The following is a 13,223-nucleotide window of genomic DNA, read 5'->3' as shown; positions in this document are numbered from 1 at the left end:
ACAGAATAATACAATGTTACTCTGGATTTAAGAAAGTTGTCCATTAATCCATACATTAAAGACACTCATGAATCACAATCAAGGAATGTTGGTAATGGTGGGGAAAGGGTGAATTTTTGGAGGCCCTGAAAACATACCATGTAGAAGCCACTTTCTCTCCAGCACCTGTGTGGGCTCTCCCAAGAAGGTTTGTGAATTTCAGCTTAATACAATGTTCTGGGTTATTGTTTGCACCTTGGTGAACTTTTGCTTGTTAGATTTCTCCATGATTTTTTCCCATGCTCACCTGTTGTTGTGCCTGCAATGGGCCATGAGTCCTGTTTGGAAATCAGCTCTCCCTCTGTTTTGTACCCAGAATCTTGGTGGAAGAAGTGAAAGATCTTATCAAACAGCAAACTCTCAATGACACGGTCACCCCCCGGACTTCCTCCTCATACTATGAACGGTATCACCCACTAAATGAAGTAAGCCATTACATTTCTCTCCAAAATTACTATTTTCATTTAATTAACATTGCCATTTCAACCATGGGATATTATTAAAGAAACATAATTAGTGGAAAAGGATAAAAAAAATCATGATTCAGTTGATTATATGGTGTTAACTTACCCTCTTGTAAATATCTGCCCTGAGAAGATTGCGTCGTATTTAGTAAACTGCTTCTAAGCAGGCTGTTTGTCCACAGCTGAGAGTATCTCTAACTGTTAGTAGTAATACTGCATGCTAAGGAATAACAGGAAATAAAAAATAGGGCCCTTTTTATTGAAACTGCTACAAAAAAATTAACAATCCAATTAATCATGTCTCTTTGGACCATTACCCTGATTGTACTCTTACTGAATAATGGCAACGTTATCTCACTGAATTAAAGGAATTTATACACTTTTAGTGCACTGTAAACCAGTGCATTTTATTCCCCTTGGGAGGAATCTATTTAAACTAATAATAATAATAATAACACCACCTGTATTTTATTCTTGCACCACCTGTACTTTAATCAAAAAGTTGATTTTTTTTTTCTATCAGTTCTTACAGGTTCCAATTTTTCTAGAGGGAACCTGAGAAAGATGCTGGGGCTCAGTTGATTGGTGTGAGCTTTCATGTAATACTCTAAGAACCATATCTCCATATTTGTTAGTTGAAAGGGTAAACTCTTTGGAGGACTTTCTTTTTATATAGTATGCTCCAAGTAATAAAAATCCCTCGATACCTTTTTTTCTTTCATAGGAGTATGCTGCTCTATTGCTTAATATAAGTATTTTTATCATCTTTGGCTAGGTGCCCGGAAACTGTTAAGGACCATATCCATGTTTTTAAGACATCTAAGACTTAAGAAATAAGAATCAATTTTCTATTTAATCCTCAAAAGCATCTGTTCCTTTCCGGTTAGTTAAAGCAGAACTCAGTCTCCTTCTAGAATCAATGCGCTTGGCTGATTGATGGGGAGCTTAGAATTGCACCCCCCTCCTTTCTCTCTCCTCCCTTGTCTCTATTCTGCCAAGACCTCTTCCCTCCATCATTCAAACCCTGCTTTGAAGTGGCCACTAGCCTGAAGTCAGGGCCAGGAGGTTTCGTTTTGCCCTCCCACTGTAATCTTGACAGAATCACCGGTACCACTAGACTTCCAGCCAGGAGAATGGTCCCGAATTACACTTCTCGGAGAAAACGTTCTCCCTCCAGATTGTCCTCCCCTTTGCCTCCTCTCATTTTACACGTCTTGTTGTGAGCACACAGGTCTCTAGTGGGAAACAATGGCACTGCTATTTATCCTGTGCAACGATAGTGCCCAGGACTTCCTTAGGTTACTCTTGAAAAGTGAATATTAAAAAAAAAATAAAAAAGTCCCATAGAAATGTGAACTCAGGAATGAATGGGAAAGAGGATTTCACACGCGGAGGCAGGGATTCGATGTGATGAGCCTTTAAAAATAATTTTCAGGAGATCTACTCTAAACTTTTCCTACTTTGTCATAAGTTTCTTAGTACTCTTCTACTATTTCTCTAAACCTTGATACTTTTGAAAACTTTAATTTTATTGATTTTCCTAAACAGCAGAAGAAACACCGAGCCCCAACTTGCTTTGGTTCCTTATTTTTTCTTTATACAAATGTTTTAAAGGGATCGCCTTGCCCTGAAGAAATTGTTTGCTTCCTTTGGCCAGGGAAAGGCTTTGAACTTGCTCTGTGACTGACTGCTGGTTTCTCTTTTGATAGATCTACTTTTGGATGGAAGCCATAACTAAGAACTATCCTGAAATGGTTGAAAAAATCCACATTGGATCCTCATACGAGAAGTACCCACTTTATGTTTTAAAGGTGTGTTGTGGGGAGAGTCACTGATCTCTCAGCTTTGGAGAATGTATTAGTTCTCCACTGCTGCTTATTATAACTTGGATTTTTTTTCTTTGAGCTATGGAAATATTTGTATTACAAGTGTTCCTCAATTTTAATATCCAGCTATTTGGGGATTGGTTATTACCTTTACATTCTTTCCTTTACTAATGCAATGTTGGTGTAACAGTGAAAACCCTATTTTTAGAATTTACTCTGTCTCTGTCTATGGGACATAGATAAGCTATTTAACCTCCCTGAGCTTTGGTGTCTACCTTCGTAAAAGGAGGGGAGCCATATGGATTATTTTTCCAGTACTTTATTTATTCCCACCACCACCACCTCTGACTGGCTTACCTGGCAGGGAAGAGAACGAAGAGGAACCTGTTATTAGATAAACACTGATACTGCTGTAATTTTTGGAACCAAAGAAAGAGCTGAACAATCAAACCCAGGGTAAGATAGGAACCAGGGCAATGTTGGGGGCCTTGGCAGTAGGGCTGATATGATAGCTTCTGTTCCAATCCCTGTCCATTTGGTTATTTATTTTTAGTTGAATAAATTGGCCTTACTAAAGGTCTGTGACTATGGCCAAAGAAAGAATTTTGGGGAGCCATGAAACCATACTAATTCCTGCTGTTAATTTCTAATTCTGCATTTTTTTAGCAGTTCCCCCTGCCCCCCACCCAAATAATTAGAAAGAAGTTCTAGGAAAAAAGTAAGCATCAGAAAAATACCTTTGACTTAATAACATTTAATTTACATATAGTTTCCCAACATTATCTATCTAAATTGTGAGAGGTGAGCCTCTTTAGTCAGCCAAAGATAAGATTTCGACTTGGGGTTCCTGGGTTTTCATTTGTTTTGACAAGAACCTGCAGTGCAAACTCAAGGTAGATGAAACAGCAGGTCTTCTTGATGGCTGAGTTGGTGCATCAAATTGGATCCACACATTTGTGGTCTACCTACCCATGCTGTTTGCTTTTGGCCATAATGTATGTGCTCTTCAGAACTTGTGTTTCTGGGGCCCAGATTTACACATTAGAAGATCATGCTTCCTGCGTGCCTTAGTTCCAGTCTTACTTGACCAAGAACGTGCACACGATGGGAGTCTCTGGGGTTCCTTCATCTTTCCAGTGTCAGGACCGGTACCAAGAGTGTTTGCTTGGCACTGTTAGACAGAAAATTGAGTCAGGCAACTAGTCCAGATAACTCAAGATTTTCTTTTAAATTGAGTAAATTAAATCAGCCACATAGTTCTCCTCTGTGTACTATTTTACTCTTTGAAGCCAATGCCCTTTGATTTTCTCCCTGGCTTTCTTACTGGAGTATCACTAGCTCCAGGTTAGTTAAGAACAAACTTCCCTGAGTGCTGGTGAATGGCAATAAAAATTGAACTCTCTCCTTTTCTTGTTTTGGAATTTCAACTCCACATATTTGTTTAATTTTATAATACTCTTCTCCCTCCCTTCCATACCCTAATTGTGTTGAAACTAATTTTTAAAAGCAAATGAACCATGATTCATTTTGTGTGGAGGTGTTTTTGAGAATACTTCTGAAGGCACCAAAGTCTATCACTGAGGACAGATTAGGAGTTCTTATTCCAGAATTGGCAGCTTGCGCTAGCTCCCCATACGATGAATCAAAACAAGGCCTCTGTCCCCACATCTGGTGGTAAAAAGTTTGTGTGAACTTAAATGTGTGCTTTTTTTCTGTGGGAAATGAGGAAATAGTCTATACGTAAAAAGTATGCACCCTGGGGAAAACAGTGAGGGAGTCCAAGTTTATCTTCAGCACCACTGGCTTCCCCTCCCCAAACCTTTCTTTGTTCCAGTCTCCTACAGAAACTGCCCATGCTACACACACCTATTTACCTCACGGAATTGTCAAGATACAGCTAAAGTACTAGTGCTCTGGTCTTTATTTCTACACTTCCACATGCAACTCTGATATGACTAAGCAATTGTGGAAGAATAAAGAGGGCTCTAAATTGAAAGTCCTGAGTGCAAATGTCAATCCTGATTCTCACCAGCTATGTGACTTTAACTAGTATCTTTTAATCTCACCAGCTTTTAATGTCCCTTGAAAACCCTCAAAGGAATGCAGAGAATAATGTGTGTTTCACAGATTTGTTGCAAGAATTAAATATAAGCACTACATAAATGGAGGTATTATCCTGAAGCTTCTTGTTATTGTTGTGGGTTTTCTTTGGACAGGTTTCTAGAAAAGAACAAACAGCCAAAAATGCCATATGGATCGACTGTGGCATCCATGCCAGAGAATGGATCTCTCCTGCTTTCTGCTTGTGGTTCATAGACCATGTAAGTATTTACATTCTCTTAAGCCGGAGTTTCTAAATGTGTGGCCTAAGACAACATGTGCAGAATCAACTGGACTGTTTATTAAGTGCATTTTCCCAGGTCACATCCTAGAATTCTCGACTTAAACTCTCTGGTGGTGAGGTCTGGTGATCTACAATTTTCACAAGCTACCTGGGTGATTTTGTGCATATTAGGTTTGAGAACCATAACTTCAAGCATTTAAATCACCCTAAAGATTGTCCACCTTTTCCTTCCTACATTTCTGGCTAAGGCTAAACACTGGAAAATAATCAAGAAATATTTTACAATTGTAATGTGTTTACTAAGGGCCATGGTCTGCCCATGGAAATTGAACATGAAGTACAACATTACAGAGCGGATCATATTTTCTTATATGTCATAATGGGGGATTTTGTCCCTGAAGAAGGCCTTGACAGCAAAAAATCCATATATCCATATATAAGACAAGGAGTATGGCATAAAAATCAAAATTATAATGACTATAAACCTCTATCATAAATGAAAGCATAAGAATTATGCTTCAGTTCCTATAAAATGGGCATAAATGTTCTCTCTATTGATTTATACAAAGAGCCTTTACCACTGGAAGAATAACTTAAAATATGTGTCCTTCTTGCTGATGCTTCTTTTCCCTCTATTCACAGGTATACAACTATACAAAATAGATTTGTTTTTAAAAATTAAAAGATAGTCGCTTAGATAGATCTGATCACATAGATTAACAAATGAAGTACATCAAAGGTAAAAATGTTTTTGCCTTTGCTGGGTCTTGTCAAATACAACATTTCTACCTAACTTCTCCTGCCTTGCCATGTGCTCTTCCCCCTGACGGGAGCTGCAGCATCCCTGAGGCTTCTGCAAAGTTTCCAGCCACCATCGGTACTACCTTGACCAAATGAGGATAGTTCTCAACTGACTAGATCCTTAACACAGCCCAGCCATTTAAGGATCCTTCCTGAAGTTGGCTAGTTTTATTCATTTTAGGTAATGAAGGGAGTACCAGTTAGTGGAGAAAGAAAGGTGCAAAGCAAGCAAGAAAGAACACTTCTTTTTCATTCCAACACTGAACCTGGAAAGGGCCAGAAAGAAACTCTAATTCATATTGACTCTAATTCCTATTGGTGAAGTTGTCCTTACTTGCCATCCTTCTCAAACTGACACCTCTTCTCTCCTATTACACATGCTCGCCTCTACCCTGCCCCCTTGCTGAATCTTTGCAAGGTTAAATTCTTTATTCTACAAATATTTATAAATTGCCTATGAGTTTCCAGACTCTGGAGATACCAAAGGAAACAAGATACCGCTCAAAAACCTTACTGTCAAGTATTTTGCCCCAACAACTTGAGTCTGATTTTTGTAACCCAAAGCAACACAGTCAATAAACTCTTTTTAATGGACATTTCAGGAGCCCTAGCCTGGCCTGCCTACAACTAATTTAGATCATCTTTCATAATGATTCAAACAACTGTAGAAGGAAAAATAAAAGATTTAGCTTTAAAAATTTATGTGGGTAGATTTTATACTTAAAAAGTAAGGAACCCAAAGATGAATTGAAGTCTTAGCTTTTAAGTCTCTGTAAAGAAAACCTACACCATCCCTGTGTTTCTCCTTTCCTCTTGTACAACAACACACACAACACTTCTGACACCAGATACCTGGGCACTTTCCCCACACCACGCAATTCTGTGACACCTGTTGTGTGTCCTACAATTTAACTCAATTCTGACACTATCTACATGGAGATTGAGTCAGATCCCGCTGGGTGAGGGCTCAGTCCCACAAGATTGCCCCCCTCACACTTCAGATGCCCGTTGAAAGTCCAGGCTGTTATCTGTGCTTCTGACTAATCAGCTACAAATCAAACGTTCCCATGACCTCCTCCTTAGGTTTGATTAATTTGCTAGAGCAGCTCACAGAACTCAGAGAAACGGTTCACTTACTGTTTACCAGTTTATTATGAAAAGGATATGATAAATGATATAGATGAACATTCAAGTGGAAGAGATGCCTAAGGCAAGGTATGTGGGGAAAGGCGTGGAGCTCCCCCACCCTCTTCAGATGAGCCACTCTCCCAGCACCTCCACACGTTCACTAACCCAGAAGCTCCCTGAACCCCATACCTTTGGGATTTTTAAAGCGGCTTCATCATGTAGGCATGATGGATCATTAACTCAATTTCTAACCCCTCTCCCCTTCCTGGAGGATCGGGTTGGGGCTAAGAGTTCCAAGTTCCTGGCTTGGTCTTTCTGTTGAGCAGCATTCTTCCAGGAGCCCACCAAGAGTCACCTGAGAGAACAAAAGACACAGCAATCACCCAGGAAATTCCAAGGGATTTAAAAGTCCTGTGTCAGGAACCTAGGTCAAAGACCAAATGCTAGACCAAAAGATGCCCTTATTGCTCTTATCATTTAGGAAATTACAAGGTCTGTGCCAGGAACCAGAGGGGATGTGGGGTAGAGACCAACATATATACATACATATTTCTGTCTCACAATTCTCACTGTCTTCTCCAACTCAATATGGTGCAGTCTCAGCTTAAGGAAATGCATTGCTCTACACTTTGGGGACCCTGAGGCCAGTCATTTCTTTCTGTGCTTCTCATTCATCTGGTAGAGGCCAAATTTAGGTCCCTTCTACTAGTGCAAAGGCAGGGGCTGAGCCTAGCTTGCGCATGACTGCATCACTAGGACCAAACTCAACACAGGATCTGGCACATCACTGGAGCCCAAGGAACATGTGTTGGGCATCACACCTAGCTCAGTACTTTGTCTGCCAACTGGATTTTCTCAGTGCCAACCTCCTTCTGAACTTCTGACCCGGAGAACTCTCATGTAGCTGCGCACAAAGTTGGTACCCTGCAACCTCAGGTCCTCCACAGAATTCCTTCTGCTGCCCCTCACCTTAGCTGACACGTGACTTGTGAAGAACACTGCTTCATAGAAGCTCCATCAAGGAGAGGGGCTGCTCTTCCATGTCTCCATATGCTGAGGGACCCGAGTAATAGATCAATGTTCTCCTGTCCTAATACAGGTAATCCCTACTTTCCAAAAGTTGGCATGATGCCACTTCACTTTTATGAAAGACCTACATTTGATGGGAATGGTTTTCTTCATTAAAGAAAAAAAAGTCTTTCAGATTTCTTTCAGTCAGCAAAAACAGGTACTAATGTAAAAGTGTTTGCAAAGTGGGGATACTTTTGACTTTATGCCGTTTTGGCTTATGGAAATGTTTCATAGGCATGCTCTGCTTTCGGATAGCGCGGGAAACCTGTACTGCTGTTGCCCTTTCCTCCAAATTCCTGATCTGATCTGGTTGAACCATCCTTGTCTTTTCTTTTTACTGTCATCTAATGATCTCCGGATAATTCCCTGGAACCTGGCTCACGGTTCTTTATTCCTCTCCAATTCTTGCCCTTATTCTGAGTGAATTCAATTTCCATATGTGAGGGAGGTCCACCCAAAGAATCATCTCAGCAACTTGAATTCTACATCATCAAACCTAACCTCAACTCTATTTTAGTATCTTTCCCCCATGGCCGTCCTCTGGATCTCAAAAATAATTTTCTCCCTGACCTTTAGATCCAGAATATGGCCAAGGAGAGTAACCAGGAATGATAGGAGAAGCCACTTAACAGTCTGACCACTTAATTTCCTCTCTTTCTACTTCTGTCATTCCTCACACCTGTTCATCACCCATTCACCCATATCCTGAATGTCTTGTCCCCGTGATGTGCTCTTCAGGAGTTCTAACCCCAAACACCCCACAGAATTAACTGTCCTTCTTCTAAGCCACCTTGTATATCCTGATTTTATTATCATACTTGTAACGTTGAATTGCTGTTCTTTCCTTTCCAACTTGACACTTTTGTCAGCTTGTTAGGGACAAAGACCATCTCTAAAGTCAGTTTTTGTTGTTGTTACCTGTAACTCAGTATATTATTTGGTTCATAGAACCAGCATTCAACATCCTCTCGTTATATTTAAAATTTAAATTAATGCTCAGATTAGGCTCAAATACAACTCTGGCGTCCAGAGAGTACCTACCATTGTGCTAAATGCTTTATTGCCATTGTAGAAAAACTGGGACTTACGCTCTTTGCTGTATTTCTAGTGGTAGCGGGAGTAATGGTTTATTTTAAAATCTTCCATTCATAGCATCTTATATGCCTTTTTGTATTAATTTATTCTGTCAAATGGCTGCTGGTTAATTTGTTGGTAGTTATTGTTGTTATTGTTTAGGGCCAAAGACAAAGCTTTGGCGTACCCCAGGAAAAGACTGGTGAGTAACCTGCCACAGACTGAGCTGCTAGGAATCAGACAAACCATTATTTCCCGCCCCCTAATTTCTCACTCTTGTGCAGTCCTCCCTCTATTCTCATCTTTCTTCTCTTGTTTTTATTACTACGACAGTGATTTCAACTATGTTACTTGTTGGTAAATCATTCTTTCAACAAATATTTATTTGTTGTCATTTGTGTGTCAGGCACAATTTCTTCAGCTACCTACCCGATTAAGAGTGATATAAAACCATGACTGTAAACATATTTGCAAACTACCATGAAAACTCAGTGGATAACACATGCTTGGAGAGCCCCATGATACACAAATTACAAATTAATGGGTAAAGAACTATTAGATTCATAAGCATGTTCAAGTTTGGTTGAAAATGTTATTTTAAAAAATCATGTATTTAAAACACAGGTGATATACCAAGTCAGAATTATAAGGCTTATAGAATTTTAGAGGCTGTATTTCTTCAATGATATGATTATATATCTAGATTGTATGCTTTTGAAATACAAATTACTGGATAAATATCAAATCTGAAAATGTCTTAATGAGTAATAACATTATTCACAAAGTTAATTGAGAACATTTCTTACATTTCTCTATTTCTATGTATCTCTGCCCTTAATCAGCACAATGCCTGGAAAAGAACACAGGTTTGCCCAATTACCAAGTACCCAATCTTACCCTTAGCCAATCAGGAAAATACCCAAAGTCCTGAGGATGCTATAAAATTACCTAGCTGATCCATTCAGGTCACCCTCCCATTTGGGTCCATGTCTCCTCTTATAGATAGGCATTGAGAAGTCCCCTTAATGCACAATTTACCCTGTCTTTCTTTTTCCTAAGCCTCTGCACTGAGGTCCTGGTTTCATCTTGTTATTTCTCTTCAGATCACCAATTCCCACTTATTCTGGGCCCTCATCTTCTTTAGATGCACCCAAACAAGCCCACCCGTAGTCCAGATGGTGTCCTTGTGAAGGATCAAGAAAGACATCTTTTGCTGAAATAACTAGATATCCACATGCAAAAGAATGAACTTGGACCCCTACCTCATACCATGTACAAATACTAACTCAAAATGGGTCCGAGGCCTAAATTTAAAAGCTAAAATTATAAAATTCTCAGAAGAAAACTTAGAAGTAGTAAATCTTTGTGACTTTAGATTAGGTAATTATTTGTTAGATATGACACCAAAAGCATAAGCAACAAAAGAAAAAAGTGATAAATAGAGCTTTACCAAAATTAACAATCTTAGTGCTTTTCAAAGATGTCATCAGGAAAGCGAAAAGACAACCCACAGAGTGGGGGGAAATTTATATGATAAGGGATTTTCATCCAAAATATATAAAGATCTTTTACAAATAAACAATAAAATGAAAATCCAATTTTGAATTGGGCAAAATATCTGAAAAGACAAGTCTCCAGAGAAGACATACAAATGACCAATAAGCACATGAAAAGATGTTCAGTATCATCAGTCATTAGGGAAATATTTGCAAATCAAAACCACAATGAGATACCACTTCAGACCTACTAGGGTGGCTAAAATTTAAAAAGGTAATAACAAGTGTTGGTAAAGATGTGAAAAAATTGGAACCCTTATCCATTGCTGTTGGGATTGTAAAATAATTCAGCCATGATTTTACAGTTTGGCAATTCCTTGAAAGGTTAAGCATAGAATTACCGTATGATTCAGCAATTCCACTACCAGGTATACACCCAAGGAAAGTAGACACATTTGTTTACAAATGTTCATGGCATCATTATTCATAATAGTCAAAAAGTATGCCTATCAATCTATGAGTAGACAGAATAATGTGGTATATCCTTATAATTGAATATCATTCAGCAATGGAGAGGAATGAAGTACCGACTCATGCTACAAAATGGATGAATCTTGCAAACATTATGCTAAGTGATAGAAGCCAGATATAAAAGGCCATATATTTTATGATTTCATTTAAATGAAATATCTAGAATGGGTAAATCTACAGAGACAGAAAGTTGATTGGTGATTGTCAGGGGTGAGTGTGGAGATAGGTAGAAGGGGCATAACTCCTAATGGGTAAGGATTTTTTGGTGGGGGGAGGGCTGATGAAGATGTTTTGAAGTCAGAGAGTGGTGATGGTTGCACAGCTCTGTAAAAATACTAAAGAAAAAATCACTGAGTTATACATTTCAAAATGGCGAATTTCTTTTTATGTTAATTGTATCTTAATAAAGCTGTTAAAGAAAAGAGGGGCACCTGGGTGACTCAGTCAGTTAAGTGTCTGACTCTTGGTATCAGCTCAGGTCTTGATCTCAAGGTTGTGAGTTCAAGCCCCGCATTGGGCTCCACAAAAAATTCTTGTTGGGCTCTGACAGATGATCCACATTAGCTCTGGAATTTCTTATCCAAAAAGCAGGACTTCAAACAGAAGGGATGAGTTTAGGGTTGGAATGTATGTTTCATAGATTTGTTGAAAGAATTAAAATTAAAAATTTAGTTCCCTGGGTAATAAGGACAATGTAGGAACTACCTAGTCGTATCTGGGCATAAGACAAGGTTAGTTTAAACTCTGATCGATAAGATTATTGAAAAAGGAGTGGAATTGTATCTAGGTTTTGTTTCTTTAAATCTCTGATGTGAGCTGTATTGCTTTAGTAAAGAATTTTTTTGTTTCTTGAAGAAAATTTTAGAAAATATATGGTTCTATTTTCTGCCTTCATTAAATAAGAAGACCATTTGTCCCATGTCCAAGGCATTTACCACCATTTGACAGGATAGTGCCCTCAGTTCAGACTTTTCAAGGAATTAATATTCTTCCTGAAAGTTAAATACACAAATCTAAACATTCCAAATGACTTCTTAAAAAAATAAAACACATAAAAGAAACAGACTAAATTTAGAAGGACTTAAAAGAGATATTATTAAACATACTTGGTTTAATTTGTAGGTAACTCAATCATATGGGAAAGAAACACCATACACTGATCTTCTGATGCACGTGGATTTCTATGTGATGCCAGTAGTTAATGTGGATGGTTATGACTTTACATGGAAAAAGGTAGGTGAAGGCAAAGAAAACAAAGCATACCCTATTTGGGGATACAGGATGCACAGGCTGAATCATTCACAGAATCGTGGATCTTGGCACAGTGGTTTGGTTTAAATATACATATAATTATTTTTTAATTTAATTTTATTATATTATGTATACATATAATTAAATTCTTATTATGGAAAAGCTCAAACATATGAATGGAAATCCTTGCACAGTAAACTCCTTTGTGCCCATCACACAACTTCATCAGTAATTAGTTCATGGCCAGGGGCACCTGGATGGTGCAGTTGGTTAAGGGGTTGGCTCTTGGTTTTGGCTCAGGTTCTGATCTCAGGGTCATGAGATCGAGCCAAGTATCAGGCTCTGCACTCAGCATGGAGTCTGATTAAGACTCTCCCTCTGCTCCTCCCCCTGTGTTTGCTCTCTCTCTCTCAAATAAATAAATAAATAAATAAATAACTTTAAAAAAATAAAATAATCAACTCATGGCCAATGTTTTCTCACGTATATCTCCAAACCAATTCTATCTTATTATATTATTTTGAAGCAAATCTCAGACACCATATCATTTCATCAATAAATATTTCAGGATGCATCTCTGAAAGAGATCTTTAAAAAAAAAACATGGTACAACTGTACCTAAGAATTAACGATACTTAATATCATAAAATGTCCATTTGATATTTAAATTTGTAATTGCTTCATAACTTAAAAAAGTTTTTTCTTTGATTCAGGATCCAATTAAAGCCAATATATTATGATTGGTTTAGATATCTTTTAATTCTATTTCAATCCATAGATTCTCCTGCCATCCCTCTCTTTCTCTCTCTCTGTTTTTTCTTTGCAATTTATTCATTGAAGAAAAGGTTTCCCATTGTCTGAATTTGCTCATTGCATTGCCATGTTGCAATTTTACATTCCTCTGTCCTCTGCTTTCTTAAAACTTGAAATTTGGATTGTAGAGGATAAACCAGATTCAGGTTTGACTGTTTTGGGTAGGACTACTTCATTGTGATTCTGTATTCTGCATAATGTCTGATTGTATTTCCTTTGTGATGTTAGCTGCCATCAATACACAATGCCTGGATCCATTCATTCTTACTAGGAATCCTTTGCATAGCATTTTGATTTATAAAATCATAAAGTGCAAGATTTAGAAAAGCATCCTAACTGCACTTGCATTCTGGTAGAATTGCATTCTAACTGATATGTGAATTTA

General features: G+C 38.2%; 1 protein-coding gene across 1 annotated transcript in view; it reads left to right on the top strand.

The window, feature by feature from the left end:
• The window catches only part of CPB2 (carboxypeptidase B2), a 50,751-nt gene that overhangs the window by 20,776 nt on the left and 16,752 nt on the right, over window positions 1-13,223 (top strand). The window contains exons 5-8 of the mRNA XM_027590179.1: window positions 356-464; window positions 2,213-2,314; window positions 4,546-4,650; window positions 11,897-12,007. Of these exons, the coding sequence (XP_027445980.1) occupies window positions 356-464; window positions 2,213-2,314; window positions 4,546-4,650; window positions 11,897-12,007 (427 nt within the window). The remainder of the gene's footprint in view (window positions 1-355; window positions 465-2,212; window positions 2,315-4,545; window positions 4,651-11,896; window positions 12,008-13,223) is intronic.

Source organism: Zalophus californianus, chromosome 3 (genome assembly GCF_009762305.2).
Source record: "Zalophus californianus isolate mZalCal1 chromosome 3, mZalCal1.pri.v2, whole genome shotgun sequence".
Taxonomy (NCBI): Eukaryota; Metazoa; Chordata; class Mammalia; order Carnivora; family Otariidae; genus Zalophus; species Zalophus californianus.
Note: the sequence above shows the minus strand (reverse complement) of the source record. Positions and strands in the feature narration are given on the sequence as shown.